Source organism: Manis javanica, chromosome 6, assembly GCF_040802235.1.
Source record: "Manis javanica isolate MJ-LG chromosome 6, MJ_LKY, whole genome shotgun sequence".
NCBI lineage: Eukaryota > Metazoa > Chordata > Mammalia > Pholidota > Manidae > Manis > Manis javanica.
Window position 1 is genome coordinate 15332173 of NC_133161.1, and position 15793 is coordinate 15347965.

General features: G+C 39.5%; 1 protein-coding gene across 1 annotated transcript in view; it reads left to right on the plus strand.

The window, feature by feature from the left end:
* DGKI (diacylglycerol kinase iota) overlaps positions 1 to 15793 on the plus strand; it is a 403345-nt gene that overhangs the window by 294817 nt on the left and 92735 nt on the right. The window contains 1 exon segment of the mRNA XM_073238393.1: positions 11322 to 11422. Within this exon segment, the coding sequence (XP_073094494.1) occupies positions 11322 to 11422 (101 nt within the window).

Genomic DNA, 15793 nt, shown 5'->3' on the forward strand with positions numbered 1-15793 from the left:
ACCACAAAGTTATAAAACTAGAAATAAATTGTACATAGACTATTGCTCTTGAAAAGTGACTTATGTCCTCTAATTGGGACATAAATAAGTCTTTTGGTCTGATGGTATTTTATTGCCCAGCAAAGTAAAACACGTTTCCTTGAAGAAAGGTTCTTGGCTTATGAAATGGTGGGATATTGAGGATATTGCCTTTGGTAGAGACTTGATCCACTTTAATGTGGTAAGTGAAAGGACAGAAGGAAAGGGGACAAGCAAATGTACCCCAGGTGAGGATGTGAAACTACTATGATATGCTCAACAGAAACCGTTCTTTTCTTTCTCTCTCATTATTTTCATTTTAGTATTGGTAGCAGTAATGTATTGATTAGTTAATATATTAACTAGCTACTTTGTGTTTGTTTATTCTTCATCATTCGAGCAATTTATTAGTCTACCATGAAATGTATATCTTAAGGAACTTTTTGTCCTCAAGTTTACAGTCAAATTTTACAAAGTTATTTTTTTGATATGTAATTATCATAGTGATAGAGTTGTATGATTTTTACAAGTTCTGTGTTAGCAATGTGTCTTTATTCTGCCCATTCTTAACACTGACAAGAAGAATGGTTCAAAAAAAAAATTCCTTAGTCATTGAAACAGAAATTGGAGAATGGAGATGAAAAGTTGCTGCCTAACTGACTAAATTTGCTGAGTTGGAAAGGAGAGTGGGGTTTAGAGGATTCTCTGATTCATTCTTCTTGGATTTCTGACAAAGAAATAGGGGGTAGTGGAAACACAGCTGTGCTGCAAGTGAGGGACTTGGCTTTCCACCGGCTGTAGACTGATGAATCAGAGAACTGGAGGAGAGCTGGGACACCGTATCTTCCTCCAGAGCCAAATGTAGCCCCACTGAGTGTTCCAGACCTTGGCAAATCATTGTCAACCTGGAGGAAAAGAATGAGTCAAACTGTAACACAATAAAACAGTAATAACCTACTAAGAAAAAATGATTTTGCAAGTATTCTTTCTCTAATACCCAGATTTTAGGAAAGTACACACGTCCTTTTTAAAAATGTTTTATAGAGAAAGCTAAAACCAGTTAAGGAAATGCCATTTCTTACATGTTTCTTATGTAATACCCTCTATTGTCAGGCCAATGCTTATTTTGTATTTTCTTGATATAAAACCAAACATGGGATCCTCTCCTCACTGGGCCTGTTTCGTAGGGGTGCAGAGCTACCTCCATACAATTTGCACAGTAGTGTTCAATAGGAACACATCTTGTAATCCATGCATTCAATCCTTTCTGAAGTGCAGTTACATTTCTCCACCCTAACAGATGGCCATGTTTATTTTCACTCCATTATTGCTTCACGCATTTTTGGCTTCTGTTTTGGTTATTTTTATTTACAAAAAATGATAATTAAAAAAAAATTTTTACTGTAGATTTTTAAATGAAACAAGTGTTGAATGTTTTAAAATATTTAATGTACTCTAGGGTTTTTTTGTAAAAATGGTTTTAATGTTACACAGACACCCACTCAAATACCACCTTGATTCATCAAAGTGCATGGGTCAGTAAAAGAGCAAATATGCTCATCATTGCGAGCCTGATTTCAGTGGCCTTCATGATATATGTGAAAGGCCACAAACATTTTCTCTGGTGAAGTGACACTTTTTAAACTATGCAAATCCTAACACTTATCCACACCCCTCTATCCAGCATAGAAAGCCAATTTATTAGTTGCAAAGAAGAACAGAATATTACAAGCAGCTTTTGATTGCAAATCCAAGGGGAGATTTTTTAGCATTCGAACAGCAAATAAGTATAAAGTTTTCCCTGTGTTTCATACATAGAAATTGAAACCTGAAGGGAAAAGTGTCTTTCCGAGCACTTGAGATCTGAAACCACTTACTTACGTGGCTCAAGAGTTAACTACCTATTATGTCTCATTGCCTTCAAGCCCTGTGGTTCCTTACTCCATTGGAGATCGTGATTAATGGTCCTTTCTACAATCAGATCAGCAAAAGAATTCTCCTTGCCATTGCAAGCTATGGTTCTAAAACTAGCTCATATTAGTGTTTTATGAGAGATGCTTCAGTTATTTTTAATAGCCAGGAAGCCTCCATTACAGGTACTTACTTCATAAAGTGGAAACGATTCTAGCCTGCTGTGGTGAGAGTTCTTTACTTGTTGCCATTCCAACTGTTCTTAACTGTGCGCTCAACAATTTGAGTTTGCAGTATTCTGCTACAAAAATGCATGTGCCCTCTACCTCTTTCATCCCTCTTTACTTCCTGTTGGAGTTTCTTCCTTTGCCTTTTGTCATATTTCCCCAACTTTTATATTAGTTAAGCATAAGAGTATAAAAAGAGTCTCTCTCTGGCAATTCATCTTACTTTAAATATCTTCCAAATCTGAACTTAAGGTCTAAAGCTCATCTTCTAAAAGACTTTTGTGAAAGGTCATCATGGAAACACAAGGGCAGGAGATGCTCATGAGGTTTAAATCTATAGATGGTATCTAATCAGCAGCAGAAATTCTTTTCCATTCCTATTAACCAGAGGCAAGCCAGAGAATCAGCTGCTTACAGGAGGGTAGCACAGCAGTAACGATACCCGAGCACTGAGATTTTCTTATTCATTGATTTTAGCAATGGGAGTTTCTTCCTTTGAACCAAATCTGTTAAACGGTCCTCCATCTGGCCAATGATGCATATTACATATGACACACGATTAGGAGATATGAAGAATGTAGCCAGTTGCCATGAAAACAGTAGTTATTGTCCTTGTAAAATTAGCAGGTCCAGATGAGGAGCAGTAGCGTAACACTTAGAAATGTATAGCTGGGCATCCTGTCCTTGAAGATCTTATGATTTAATGAGGGGAACAAAGTCATCACACCATGATCATGCTCACACTTCACACTGACTGCTCAGGCTGTAACATCGAGCCCAGGTGCAAGATGGCGGTGGCTTGGTCTGGTGGTGGTGGTGAGGCTCAGTGGGGGAAAGAGGCTTACTGGAGGGGGTAGAGAAACATACAGATTTGGAAGATATTTAAAGTAAGATGAATTGCCAGGGAGAGAAAGAAGGAGCAGATGGAAATGTAGCTGGGAGATCAGGAGAGTGTTTTGAACTGAAATCCCAAAGAAAAGCCCCTCCAGGAGCAGGGAGCTCTCCCCCACTTGGAATGCCGCCTGTTCAGGTGAGAATAGACAAGTAAGTTAACGTGCACGGATAGAGAGAAGGAGGAGGTGAAGAGACTGGTCTTATGTAGAGGAAAGTTTGAGGGTCTATGAGTCAAAAAATGAATCTATGTCTCAGGTACCCAGAAGTTGTAGCATTAAGTGTATGTGGGGTGCTTCCACATAAAAGTCTCAGAATTGGGTGACCGAGTCAATGTCAGCTCTGGCATTCGCTGCCACACAAAGAAATAATTGTTATGCTTCTGAAATTATAATAAGTGAATATGCAGTAGAGTGAAATAAGCATGTGCCTCCTACAGACTGTCTCTTTTGCTATGTTCCCAATATTAAAAGGAGAAGCAAAGATACAGAACGAGTAGTGACTTGCCCTGGTAGCTTTTGGTTTATCCTTAGTTCCAAATTCAAAAACTCCTTTACAGTTTATTTCCACTTCCTGAAGCATTGTTCTCTACTGCAGGCAGAAGACAACTGAAGTATTAGAGTTCTGTCTGAACCTGGCAGGTGTCAAAATCCATTTGGTCAGGAGAATTTGAAATATTGATCAAGGCTATTGGCCTGATTGTTGTTTTCCTTTAAAGGAGACATGAAACTGTCTTTCAAGCTGCTTGCATGGCCAAGTCACTACTCGTTCTGTATCTTTGCTTCTCCTTTTAATATTGGGAACATAGCAAAAGAGACAGTCTATAGGAAGCACATGCTTATTTCACTCTAGTGTATATTCATTTATTATAATTTCAGAAGCATAACAATTAGTTACAAATATCAATGGAAGCGTGAAAATGTGCATTTTAATGTGTGTTTGAAGATCTCCAGAAAATTTAAAAAGTAAGTTTTGTTTCAAGCAATGGCGTAAAAGTTCTGTAATACTTGGTACTTACAGCCTATTTTTACTGTATCAGCCATCAAGTCAGCAAGTGTTTCTCTGGTATGTGCCTAGCTCTGGTGCTTAAAGATTATGTTCTTTTGCCATTAGTGCCTGTGGCCGATTATCTCAGTGACTTGGAACCCAATTCCAGCCCAAGTATTAGAAGAAAGGCCAGTAAACGAACTACGGAGAGAGATTTAGATTCTTTAAGAAGAATTTCTAAGTGTTTGGAGCAGACTAAACAAAGTATAGGGTACTTCTGTCCTATACCTTACTTACTTGAAGATTAAGCAGAGACTGAGCAGCCATTTGAAGATGCCATCATGGAGGAATATGGAATCAGAGGGAATAGCAAATATAAAATTGGATAACATTTAAGTTCTCTCCCAAATCTATAATGCTTTAATTCTGTGATCATGTTGGCGATCTGGAGGGAGAGTTGTCTCAAATAATTTGTAAGCTCTGACATATTAACAGGCTCACAACTGGATGTCTTAAGAAGCCAGGAACTTATTCAACTTCTATTGAAAAATAATTAACCTTGAAAAGAATGTTCTCTAGAAAAGCGTATTGGACAGTGGGAGTTCATGACTGACTGCCGCTGATGTGCTTTTGGTTTATCCTTAGTTCCAAATTCAAAAACTCCTTTACAGTTTATTTCCACTTCCTGAAGCATTGTTCTCTACTGCAGGCAGAAGACAACTGAAGTATTAAGAGTTCTGTCTGAACCTGGCAGGTGTCAAAATCCATTTTCAATCTCTGTTCAGAAGTTTGATTCAGTTTGGTTTTACTGTTCAGTGTAAAAAGGCACCACTTGGATGTGTTTTTGGTTGTTGTCAGTGGCAATTTGAAAATGTCCCTGGGTAAATTGCAGCAATTTCTAGGAAGTTGCTAAAAGAAGCCCTTGGGAATAATTATATTTAAATAAGACCCAGCTTGATAGCTGATGAAAGGATGTGGTGGTAGATGTTTCTGGTTCACTGTTACTTAACTGAAGAACAGGTAGTCCTGAAATGGTTTCCATGCTTTTCTGGCAGGGATAGCTACCATTCGTGTGTTCTTTCCTCTTTGTGTTATGTCTAGAATCCTCTAGAGATAAGATGAAAGGGAGGGAGAGAGCATAATCCAGCACAGGTTTACTTTCAGATCTAGAGAGCTAGGTGGAAAAAGAACGGAAATGGACAGCCCAGTCAGGGTTTACCTGGGGCTCACAAAAAGAAAGCCACTGGCAGGCAGCTCAGAGATGCTCCAATACCAAACTGTGCTAAAGCCTCAGGACCATGCGTAGTCCTGGGAATTCAGTTTTCTGCATTTCACTCATTTATTTGTTCAAGAACCTTTGTTGTGAACAGCATGGGCCAGATTCATTTTAGGTGCTGGAGCTGTAAGGGAGAGAAAGTAATAGTATTTCATGCCATAAATTCACATAGAAATATTTTAATCAAAGTCCACTCATAAAATAAGGGACAGTTCAAATGAATTCTATTAAAGATTAGTTAGAAACATTCTTTTATGTCTAGACTATGATCAGATCGAATCTCATGCTTACATTACTTGAAAGGAATTAAATCAGTTTATCACTATTATTATTAAATTAGGCCTCAAAGGAGAAAGGCAGAGTTGTGTTTTTTTGCCTTGTAAAGAAAAACTATATATGAATAACAAATTCTAGTTAAATTATAGTTCATCATAAAAATCAATGAGTCTACATAATGAGTGTTTTAAGGGCCAGGTCTTATGCTGAACCATATAAGAAATGTTAATGAAAATAGGATATTTACAGGGTACAAAATGTAGAATAATTATATAACTTTAAGGGTCTCCTCTGTAACATGAATTAGGATTTATGTTCTTAATATCTTTACGTAGAGTATCTTTTAAACATTCACATTCCGCAGTTGCATTTTTGCCCAGCAGAATATAGATGGCTGTGTAATCCTGAACCTTGTCTCTGTCCCTGCTTATGTCAACAGACTCTCTTCCTGCAAAAATTTGGTATCTATTAACTGCTACTTAAAGCCACAGCTCTGGCATCTGCAATGATGTTATTATCTAGAACTGAATAAAAAAACATAGGGCTTGTGGAAATAGAAGAAGCTTCCGGGTGTTAATAATAGTAACAGTACAACAATGCTATGTTCGAGCATTTACTTACTGGGTTTGCTGCCTTACAAGTATCTTCTCATTCAGTGCTCATCAGATTCCTATTATCTGTCCTATTTTCAAATCAGAAGATGGTTTAGAGAAGGTAACTTCAGAGTGCTCAGTGTCAAGCATGGATTAATTGAAAGAATTCAGATTGGAATCCAGATCTTTCTGACTTTCCTGTTTTATGCACTGTGCTATATTGTCTTAAAAGGGTATTACTTTCAGATGATCCATGTTTCCAGTAAGAAGGAATTATGTGGTATCAATGGTCTGGAAGTGACCCTGGGGAACAAAAGCCCCCAGTTCATCCTCCCCCTCCATGAGGGGTGTCCCTGTGTAGGAGGCTGGCAGGAGGGGAGTCTGTTATCAGACTGCGAGAAACTGTGTGGTAAAGCAACTGATGGAAAGAATGAGGTTTGAAGGCATAGTCATGAGAATTAGGTGTGAGTTGAATGCAGTGAATGCTCAGGAAGTTGTTGTGAGGCACTCTACCTGCCCCCTGTAGACTCTCAGGGTAACAGGTATACATTATGTGGATAAGAGAAGGTGCGGTCTGGAGTTTGGAGGCCCATGCAAATGATTTTAATGAGAGGTACTGTTATTATTCTTGAGAAAGTTGTCATGGAACATTGGAGAGTTAAGTTCAGAGCCGTGAACTTCCACTCTGTACAAGGAGCTCAATCTTGACTTTTCAGAGGACATTTGTGGGAAGGTGATAGTTGGAGGTAACTGGCCCAGTTTCTAGAGGAGGTCACAGGTTGCTGAGTCCCTTTAAGGAAACTTGAGAGACTCCATAGAAGTCAGGTTCAGAATCCCTAATACGGAACTTAAACCAGTACAGGGAGCAGCTTGTGATAGACGTTGACATGGAGGCAAATTCATCTTTACCCAGGTGGTGGTTCTCTTCTATGCTCTACTAACTTTCTTAGAAAAATCTATTTTTAGGAAACTAATGGCAGCGCTATTCCCCAGACACCAAGGAACAGCTTTGTCATCCTCCACCTCCACTCAGCCACTCATGGGACATTAATATGTTTTGACATAAAGGGACACAATTGAATTACTTGGCTTTCATTTAATCTCAGTGTACTTTTTCTCCCCTGTATTCTAGTTGTCTGTTTTCATGTTATTGGTTGACCTGTAAAATACCAGGTGGGAGATGATCCAGGAGAATCATGACATCAGTCAAGCTGGACAATTTCCCCTCAGAGGCTTGTTAGAAATGTAGAGGGAGACTTCTGTCTCTGTCTCTGAACTTCTTTCAATATCGGGCAGTAGCATGTGCTATTGTTTATTAGCAGAACCTTATCTAGGAGAGCAATTTTCAGAATAATTACACTGATAATAGCTAGTATATATCAAACACTTAAAATGTGCCAGGGAGTTTTCTAAACACATTGTCCATATTGAATTTAATTCTCATAATATCCTGATGAGGGTGGGTCCTGTTGTTATTATCACATAACCTATAAGGAAACTGAAGCATAGAGTTCCTGATTAACCAGTAATAGGAAGGAATTTACTTCGAACCAGGCACTCTAACTTGGAGTCTGAGCTCTTAATCACTTTTCTGAGCAGCCTGCTGTTTACAGCAGAATCTAAAATAATTCACAGGGGTTTTCCATCACGGACTCTATTATTGAATGCCCTAAAATTTGCTGATAGGTTTCATCTGAAGCGACACTGCCTAACAGGCCAAGCACCAGGTATCCTACTCAAAAGAGTGGGTTTGAGCAAACTGCCACTGAGGGGGAAAATGGGATGCATTATAGGTGTGGGAGAAGATGGGAGCTGAGAGCAGGAGAGTGAATACATAGGAAGGTGGATGGCTGAGAGGGACCAGTGGTTAGTGAAAGTCTCTATCTTCCTTCTTGCTTAGCTGATCGTTCTGGAGATGAAGTGAGATAATACAGAATTCATTTGGGATCTGGAAAGTTCTATTCAAATGACAGTACTTGTAGTATGTCCACGGTGTGCCACCTCTAAGTCAGGAAGACTGGAGGGAAGCTGTGTTCAGAAGGTAAGAGTGTGTGGGTGGAATGGGTGGGTACAGATGAGAAACTGAGAGGTAGAAGTGTGTGGACAGGGCACAGCACTGAAGGAGTCTGAGAAAGGTGTTAACACACTGGTAAGTCAGTGGAGAGCCCCTGGAGAGAGGGGTACAGTGACTGGCCTCGTCATTCTCTGAATCCTATTTCCCACTATACAGTCACTGCTGGAGGCAGATCTTAATCTTGATCACCTCCAATCCACTAGAGAAGACTAGAGCTCACTGCTGTGAAATCTGTTCTCTCCAAAATTGTTTAGGTAGAGCTTTCTCAATGTCTGCTGTCCCTCATCTTCCATTACAGAATATGATGGGCCACCTCCTTCTGTGGTTCTAGATTCCTCTTAACTGCTAGGCTTGCAGGAAGTATTTGCTAATTACAGTCTTTGTGGCTCGCTTGGGTGAACTTGAAAATAAAAAGATCAGACTCCTCTTAGTTTTGTGATAAGCATTTAGTATGAACATTGTATTTCACTATGTTACCTAAATTCTTTCCTATCTACTCACATTTAATACCTAGCACTCTGTGCTATAATTCTTATTTATACTCTTGTCCTGAGTCTCCATTTATTTACATATTGGCATAGTTTTAAAATACATTATTTTTCTGAGAATGATGATACTCAATGTAAAATAATCCCCCAATCCTACCATGTAGAGATAACCACTTGGAACAGCTTGTTGAATATTTTCTCCAGACACTTCTCTACATATATACACTCTAAATTCCACAATTTACATGAAGGAGATTATACCATATATAATTTTCCATGACTTTTTTTAACTCAACAGTATGTTGTAGTCAGACTTCCTCCTAAATAAATGTAGATCTACACACTCATTTGTGATATTTTCCCAGTGTCCTCTAGTTTGAAAATACCACGGTTCACTTAGCTATTCTTCTGTCCATTGTTTATTGATGAAAAGTCTGAGTACCACACAGAGATTATCTGACTCTGTTAGTTCAGGCTCTATGGCTTTGCTGTCAAATCCCCAGGATTCTTGGCATCATATAGTAGAAGGAGTATGAAACTGATGAGTGAAGAGTTCAAGCTCAGTTCCCAGCTCTGCCACTTAGTGGCTATGTGACCATAAAGTCACTTTACCTTCTTGAACCTCAGTTTCCCCATCTATAAACAATGGTGTTTGTATGCATGATTTTTAAGGTCTGTTCCACTAATTTACAAATATACTGCAGATCATATCACCCATCAAAACAAAAATATGCCAGTTTTGTTTACCAGTAGCTGTTCAATGTCCAGCACAATGCCAATACAAAATAGACACATGACGAACGCACTCCTGAGTAGAACAATGCAATGGTTGAATCTGTCTTTCAACTTTCCCTTAAAAGTATTCATCTTGTGGCTTTGTATTGGCTTAGTTTTTAATCCAGCAGACCTCAGACATTTTTACCTATACACCATCTCTCTTTAGAATTTGGCCACTTAAATTTAAATATCTTGGGTGTGTGTGTGTGTGTGTGTGTTTGGGGGTGAGAACTATATATGGGTGTGCACATACGAATCTGTAGTTGGATATATGCATGTTATTTGGGGATGAGTAAAGTGGGAGTCTATATGGAGAGAGTAACTATACTTCGTTCTAAAATGAGGTTTTAGACAAGAAAATGAGATTAAATTATTATTTTTTTTTACCTCTTCAGAGTTGCAATGAAATTACCTGTGTGTGTGTGTGAGGTGAGGGGGACAGTATCCTGACAATATTTTTCAAGTATCACTTCCAGCCTCCATCCATCCTTTTCTCTTACCCTTCTTTACTCCCTCTTTCCTTTTGTTTTTTTCTCTTCTTACCTCTTACTTTCCTTCTCTCCCTTCTTTACTGAAATGAACTGAGGAGTAATGCTATTCTTTGTATGTTAGTCAATGGTGACTTTTACCCAGAATATAAGAAAGGAGAAGCTGCCCTCTGCTTGAAAAAATTCCCTCAGTCAAGTATAAGATTATATTCGAGGACAAGGATGTAAGATAAATTCTAGCCAAAATAAGCAGGCGAAGAGAGGCAACAAAGGGCCAGGTAGTTTATTTGAACACAAATACCTGGGTGAGATTTCCCAGTCTACAGAAATGGAGGCTGGGGAATTCGCACGTAAGTAGACAGGCAGTGAGTTTTTAAAGAAGGTAGGGGGAGGCAGAGCTTAGATTTACAGCGGCGAGAGGATTGGCTAGCCTAAGGCACATTTTTCAGGTTGGGAGGGGGCAGCAGCCGGGGACTTTGACACGTCATCAGTGTCCGATGTGCTTGCTCCTCTCTCCAGTGCCTCCAGCCTTACAAAGGGGGGTTGTATTATATTAATATATTAAAGAAATGTATTGACCCATAGTGTTGATGATGAAAATTGTTTCACTCAACTAATGCCCATGGTTAAACTGTTTTGAAAATGTTACTAACAAACATACAAGGAGTCCAGGTAAAATCATTCTAAGCATGAACAGGATGCATCAGAAAGTTGGGTATGACCCCTTCTAATTGTTTAATATGTATCCTGAACTAGTTTGAATAGAAATTTTTTAAACAAATTAGATATTTTGTTCCCTTCTTAAGAAAGTAGGTTGTGCATATTTAAAAAATCTTTCTTCATTTTGGGATATTCAGAGGCAGCATTTATTGTAAGATGCTTTGACTGAGAGGTGCTCTTAGAGACTATGGAGCTGTGCAGACCACTGATCTCAGTCCTGTGCTTTGGGATTCCTCGTCTGCTTTTGATAGTTTTCCTATCTCTTCTGAGGATCAAGCTGCCAAGTCTGGCTGTTATGAACCTGTTTGCCGACAGCAGCTCTTCACAGCTCTACACCACTACTCACCATTTCAGATTAGGAGCTTTTTCTGCTTATTTCCATGTTCCTCCCTAAACTCCAGAAACCTGCAGTTTCAGGAGAAGTCTTCTTCAGATAATTGCTATATTCTGGTAAAGAATCCAGAATTCTGGTTGGAATGTCAACTTTTTCTTCTAAGTAGGAAGAAATGCAACTGTCTTTGGTCCTTCCAAGTGCACACTGACTCCCCACTCCACTCTGTCCTTTATGTCTGACTACTTGGTTCTTGTTTTGCAGTCCCCAGTCTGTTCCAGACCGCCTGAGGATCCGGGTGAACAAAATCAGTTTACAAGACTATGAAGGATTCCACTATGACAAAGAGAAACTCCGGGAAGCTTGTAAGTTGCAAGTGCCTAGTTGATTTCACGTGATCAGCCTATCTTCTTGATCCTCCTTGGTCTGATGGAGAGATTCATCTCATGTTGAAAACTATGGTTAGAGAAATGAAGGGAAGCATAGTAACATGTGAACCCTACGCGATGATATATGGGCTGAGGTTAATGGAACCAGAGGAGGAAAGGAGCAGAATAAAATTATTCTGCTGAAGATGCCAAGTTAGGATCTCTTGATTTAACTTGTTTCAGATTTCCCTGATAGGAGAAAGCAGAAATTGGTGATACTACCCAGTGTATAAACATCTAGAAAACTCTTGAGACAGCACAAGTCTCTCCTGGACACTGCATTACTGAATAATATCATTTTTCCACACAGGTGTGACAGTTACCTGTGAACACACATCCAGCACTTTGAACTATTATTTGTATCATGTCCAAGGCCCACAGAATATTCAGTGTCATCACAAAGTGATTCACTGAGGAGGTGCCAATGTGTCTGAATCTTAAATTAAGTCAACTATGAATTACCTCTCAATGTTCATATTTTCCATATTCTTCTTTAAATACATAACTGAGGTTTAGCTCACCTTGTCTGTCATTCACTGTTCATTGGGCACTCTTTACATTCTAGTCGCTATGTGAGATTGCTGTCTGGAGGGTGAGATGTGGGGTAACTGGGTAAATAGGCCAGAAGAGGTTTAGATCACAGGTGTGTTAGAATCTAGGGCTCTGGACCCCTCTGTAGCTGTGGAGGCCAATATTCAAGTGCAGTGAAGTCAGAGAGGATTGGGGCCAGTGTCTGAGCCAGGCAGGGGTGCCAACAGAAAGAGGAGTTTTATGCAGAACCAGAGATTTTTGAGAACTAAAACCCCAAACTGGCTCCACGTGTGGGCCTGCGTGCAGTTGTAGAAGACACAAACAGTACAGCTGGCAGGGACGAATAGGGATGCACTCCTGGTTAAATGACTTCCAAGCTCTGATTCCTGAACCTGTGACCTGGAGCGGGCTTTAGAGGATGGAAATCCTGACATCCTGGAAGTGTCCGGGGAGTGCAGAGCTTTTGGATCTGATGGTGGCAGTGAGCAAGGATCCGTTTCCCTGGTAGTCCAATCACTGAACCTACCAGGGACTTCTGTGTGCTTTCCAGAATTCTAGCTGCTGCTCCAGCTTCCTCAAGCCTTTTGGTCCTTTTCCTTAAGCATCCATACTCTCTGGTTTCTCCCCAGCCTCCTCCTGCTGGGATTTCGCTCTCATTTCTCTTGGGGAGGAAAGTTTGAGATGGAGGAAGAGCAAGTCCCTGAACTTCTGCATTTCTACTTTCTAGAAATAACAGATTATATTTTCTAATGTGAATGAAATTATAGCAGACTAGCACAAAATCTAATTTTATGTGTAATGTGAGGGACATACATGTTTGCAGTGCGAAGTGTAGCTACAGTGTAAGTTAAACTGGCTTTTAGAGGCTCCTAGTTATAAAGAATAGTGTTGCGCATTCTTTCTCCTTTCAAACTTCTAAACAAATGGCTTTGAAAATTTTTGAGAAAGTTTTGAAAAATTTAAAAAAAAGGAGAATGGATCTCAAGTTAGCAATATTTTGCAGCTTACCATTAGCTCCAAAGAAAGTCAGTTTAGAAGTGTAGAAGCATGTGACATTTTTGGCTGAAATGAGATTTGAGGCTTATCTGTCGATTTCAATGATCTGTTCTATCTTTTCTGTCACATTAGCTATCCACCATTACTAGAGGTAATTGTGATTTGAGTTTTTAAGAGAAGATGACATTTCCTGGCATGTACTTTACTCATCATATCTTATGTGATAAAACCTTTATGGGAAACAACTCTTTATAGCAAATTGGAAGAGGAGAGTTGCTATAAATATAAGTCTAATGAATTCAGCAATGTCTTTGGGACCTGAAAGAACAACAGAGCTCTCAAAAAGAGAATCGAGGTGTTACCTCATTCTAAAGATTTGGGTTTGAAAAAAACAATATGTATATGAAGAAGTAAAGGTGGCCAACTCAGTCATTCCACTTCTAATATATGATGATGCTTCTAACCTATGGTTGTTCAGGAACCATTTGGGGTTATGAATCTGTGTTACCCTTACTCTGTAGCCTAGTTCCAACTTGTAACTGACTACAGATTCATGGGAAGGCTGGCAGAGTGCAAACCGAGTATAGAAGTTCAAGTCCATATGTAACATATGATACCAAATAGATGTTATTTCAGATGCATTAATTAAATGAAATGCATAGAGCACATCTAGATAAAAGGGATTCTAGGAAAGCACTGTGACCTGTATCCCAGAACAAAGAAAGTGAATACTCTTAGGTCATTCAATTATTGTCAACATCCAAAGTGTAAACTAGAGCAGTAGTGCATTACTGGGTTAAAAAAAAGTAATTCCCTTTCTTGTTGATACACCAAGTGATTCATCCAGGCAGCACGTGGCCATTTTGCCATCACTATTTAATAGAATCTTGCTCATGTCTGGATCATTATTCATATTAGATTACAAGCTTGAACGTCTGTTGTCTAACAAAGCCCCGCTTCTGTCTGTAAGGCAGAACTCCTTGGTAATTACAGGATGGCAGCTCCTGTAGTTGCTTTATTTTAGCATAGAGAAAGATGACTAAATGCTGTTTCAGATCCTCCCCACCTCCCATGGAGCCTCAGCTCGCCCGGGTGCGGCACTCTCCCTAAAACAAAAGTATGAAGAGGATGAGTCTTTGCCAATCCCTCCTCTGCTCTTGCTGGTAAATTTCAGACTTAAGACAGTTTGAATATTCTTCACTGGATTTATGAGTTATCAGCCCTCAAGGTTGTGGTCATGATGCCCAACAGAGGAAAGTTTATTCAACTTAAGAGGTAAGATGTGAAGAGAAAGTGACCATGTTAAAAAAATTCTTGAAATAAAAACATAATACTGATAGCAGAAATTCACTCCCATAATCTGAGTGTGGTATAAATGAGTCCTTAATAAACCATATAATCATATGCTCTAGGCAAAGGGTAATCAGTTTTTGGAAATCTGTTAATTTCTAAATTCAAAAGAGTTCTTTTGAGTTTTTGAGATAAATTTCTATATCCAGCATAATTTGCTACTGGCCAAGATTTAACTCTATCTCATGTAGACTCACAAAACCTCACTTCAGCACTTTACTCTGCACTTTTGAATTAACCTATGAGTAATTCCTATGAGTGTAGGGCCTAAAACACAAAAGCAAAAACCAGTTTGGAACTAACTGAAAGCAGATACAGCCTATAAAGGTAGGAGGGAACTAATATTTGTTGTTTATCAAGTGCAGTGTTCATACATCATCTCAGTGTAACGGTTATCATCGGGATATTCGTTTATCAAGTGCAGTGTTCATACATCATCTCAGTGTAACGGTCATCATCGGGATATTCGCGATGTGTATCGATACAATGGATAATATATGTTATGTCAGTATATTATTCCCTGGTAAAGACTACTGATATAAGCACTGTGCTCTTGGCAGTGGCTGTATAATTTCCTTGTCTTTTGTTTACTACCTTTGTAGAAGAGTCAGAAATGTTTGAATCTCAGTTGCAGCCTTGACAAAATGACTCTCCGATGACCACATCTCCCATCTCTGAGATGAGAGCAGAGTGGCGGCTTCACGGAGTAGTGCCCGTTAACCTCAACCTTGTACGTGAACCTCCCCTGCGCACAGTCTGGCGCATTGCCATGCTCTCCAAACATGGGAGCTGTGACTCGCGGCTGCTGTTGCTGAAGACGCGCTACTGGCACAGCGCCCCTCAGTCTGCAGGTCCAAAAGCCAGGCTCACGGCTGCCGACCTCTACTGTCACGCACGGCTTTTCCTCCCGAGAGCACACACCACCACCCTCCGGCTCACGTTCTCATTTCTGAAAATAGAATTGAAAACACTGATAAATAACCCAGAAAGATTATAGGGAGAAAATAGAATTCATCAATTTACTTCTATTGTGTCTGCTAGTATAATGAGACTGCTATGATGGCAGCATATTTAAACCTATGAAACCTGTAAACAGTGACTGCCCATATGTCGTGATCTGGCCAGAGAGCTGGAAACTCCCTTGTTTAAGTCCTGATGCAGTTTCATAATTGCATCATTTGGTATACATCGGTGAATTAAAAAAAAAAAAAGGAAAACAAAATTTTGCGGGGCAATAATTTTAGATTTACAAAAATGTTGCAAAGATACTGTCCCCATTGTGAAACATCTATTATCTGGTACCTTTGTTACAAAAACTGCTATTGCTTTATTACTGTTAACTAAACTCTGGACTTTCTAACCCAGGATCCAAGCCAGGGCATACATGGGGTTGGCACGTCCCCCTCCTCTCCTCGGCTGTGTGACAGCTTC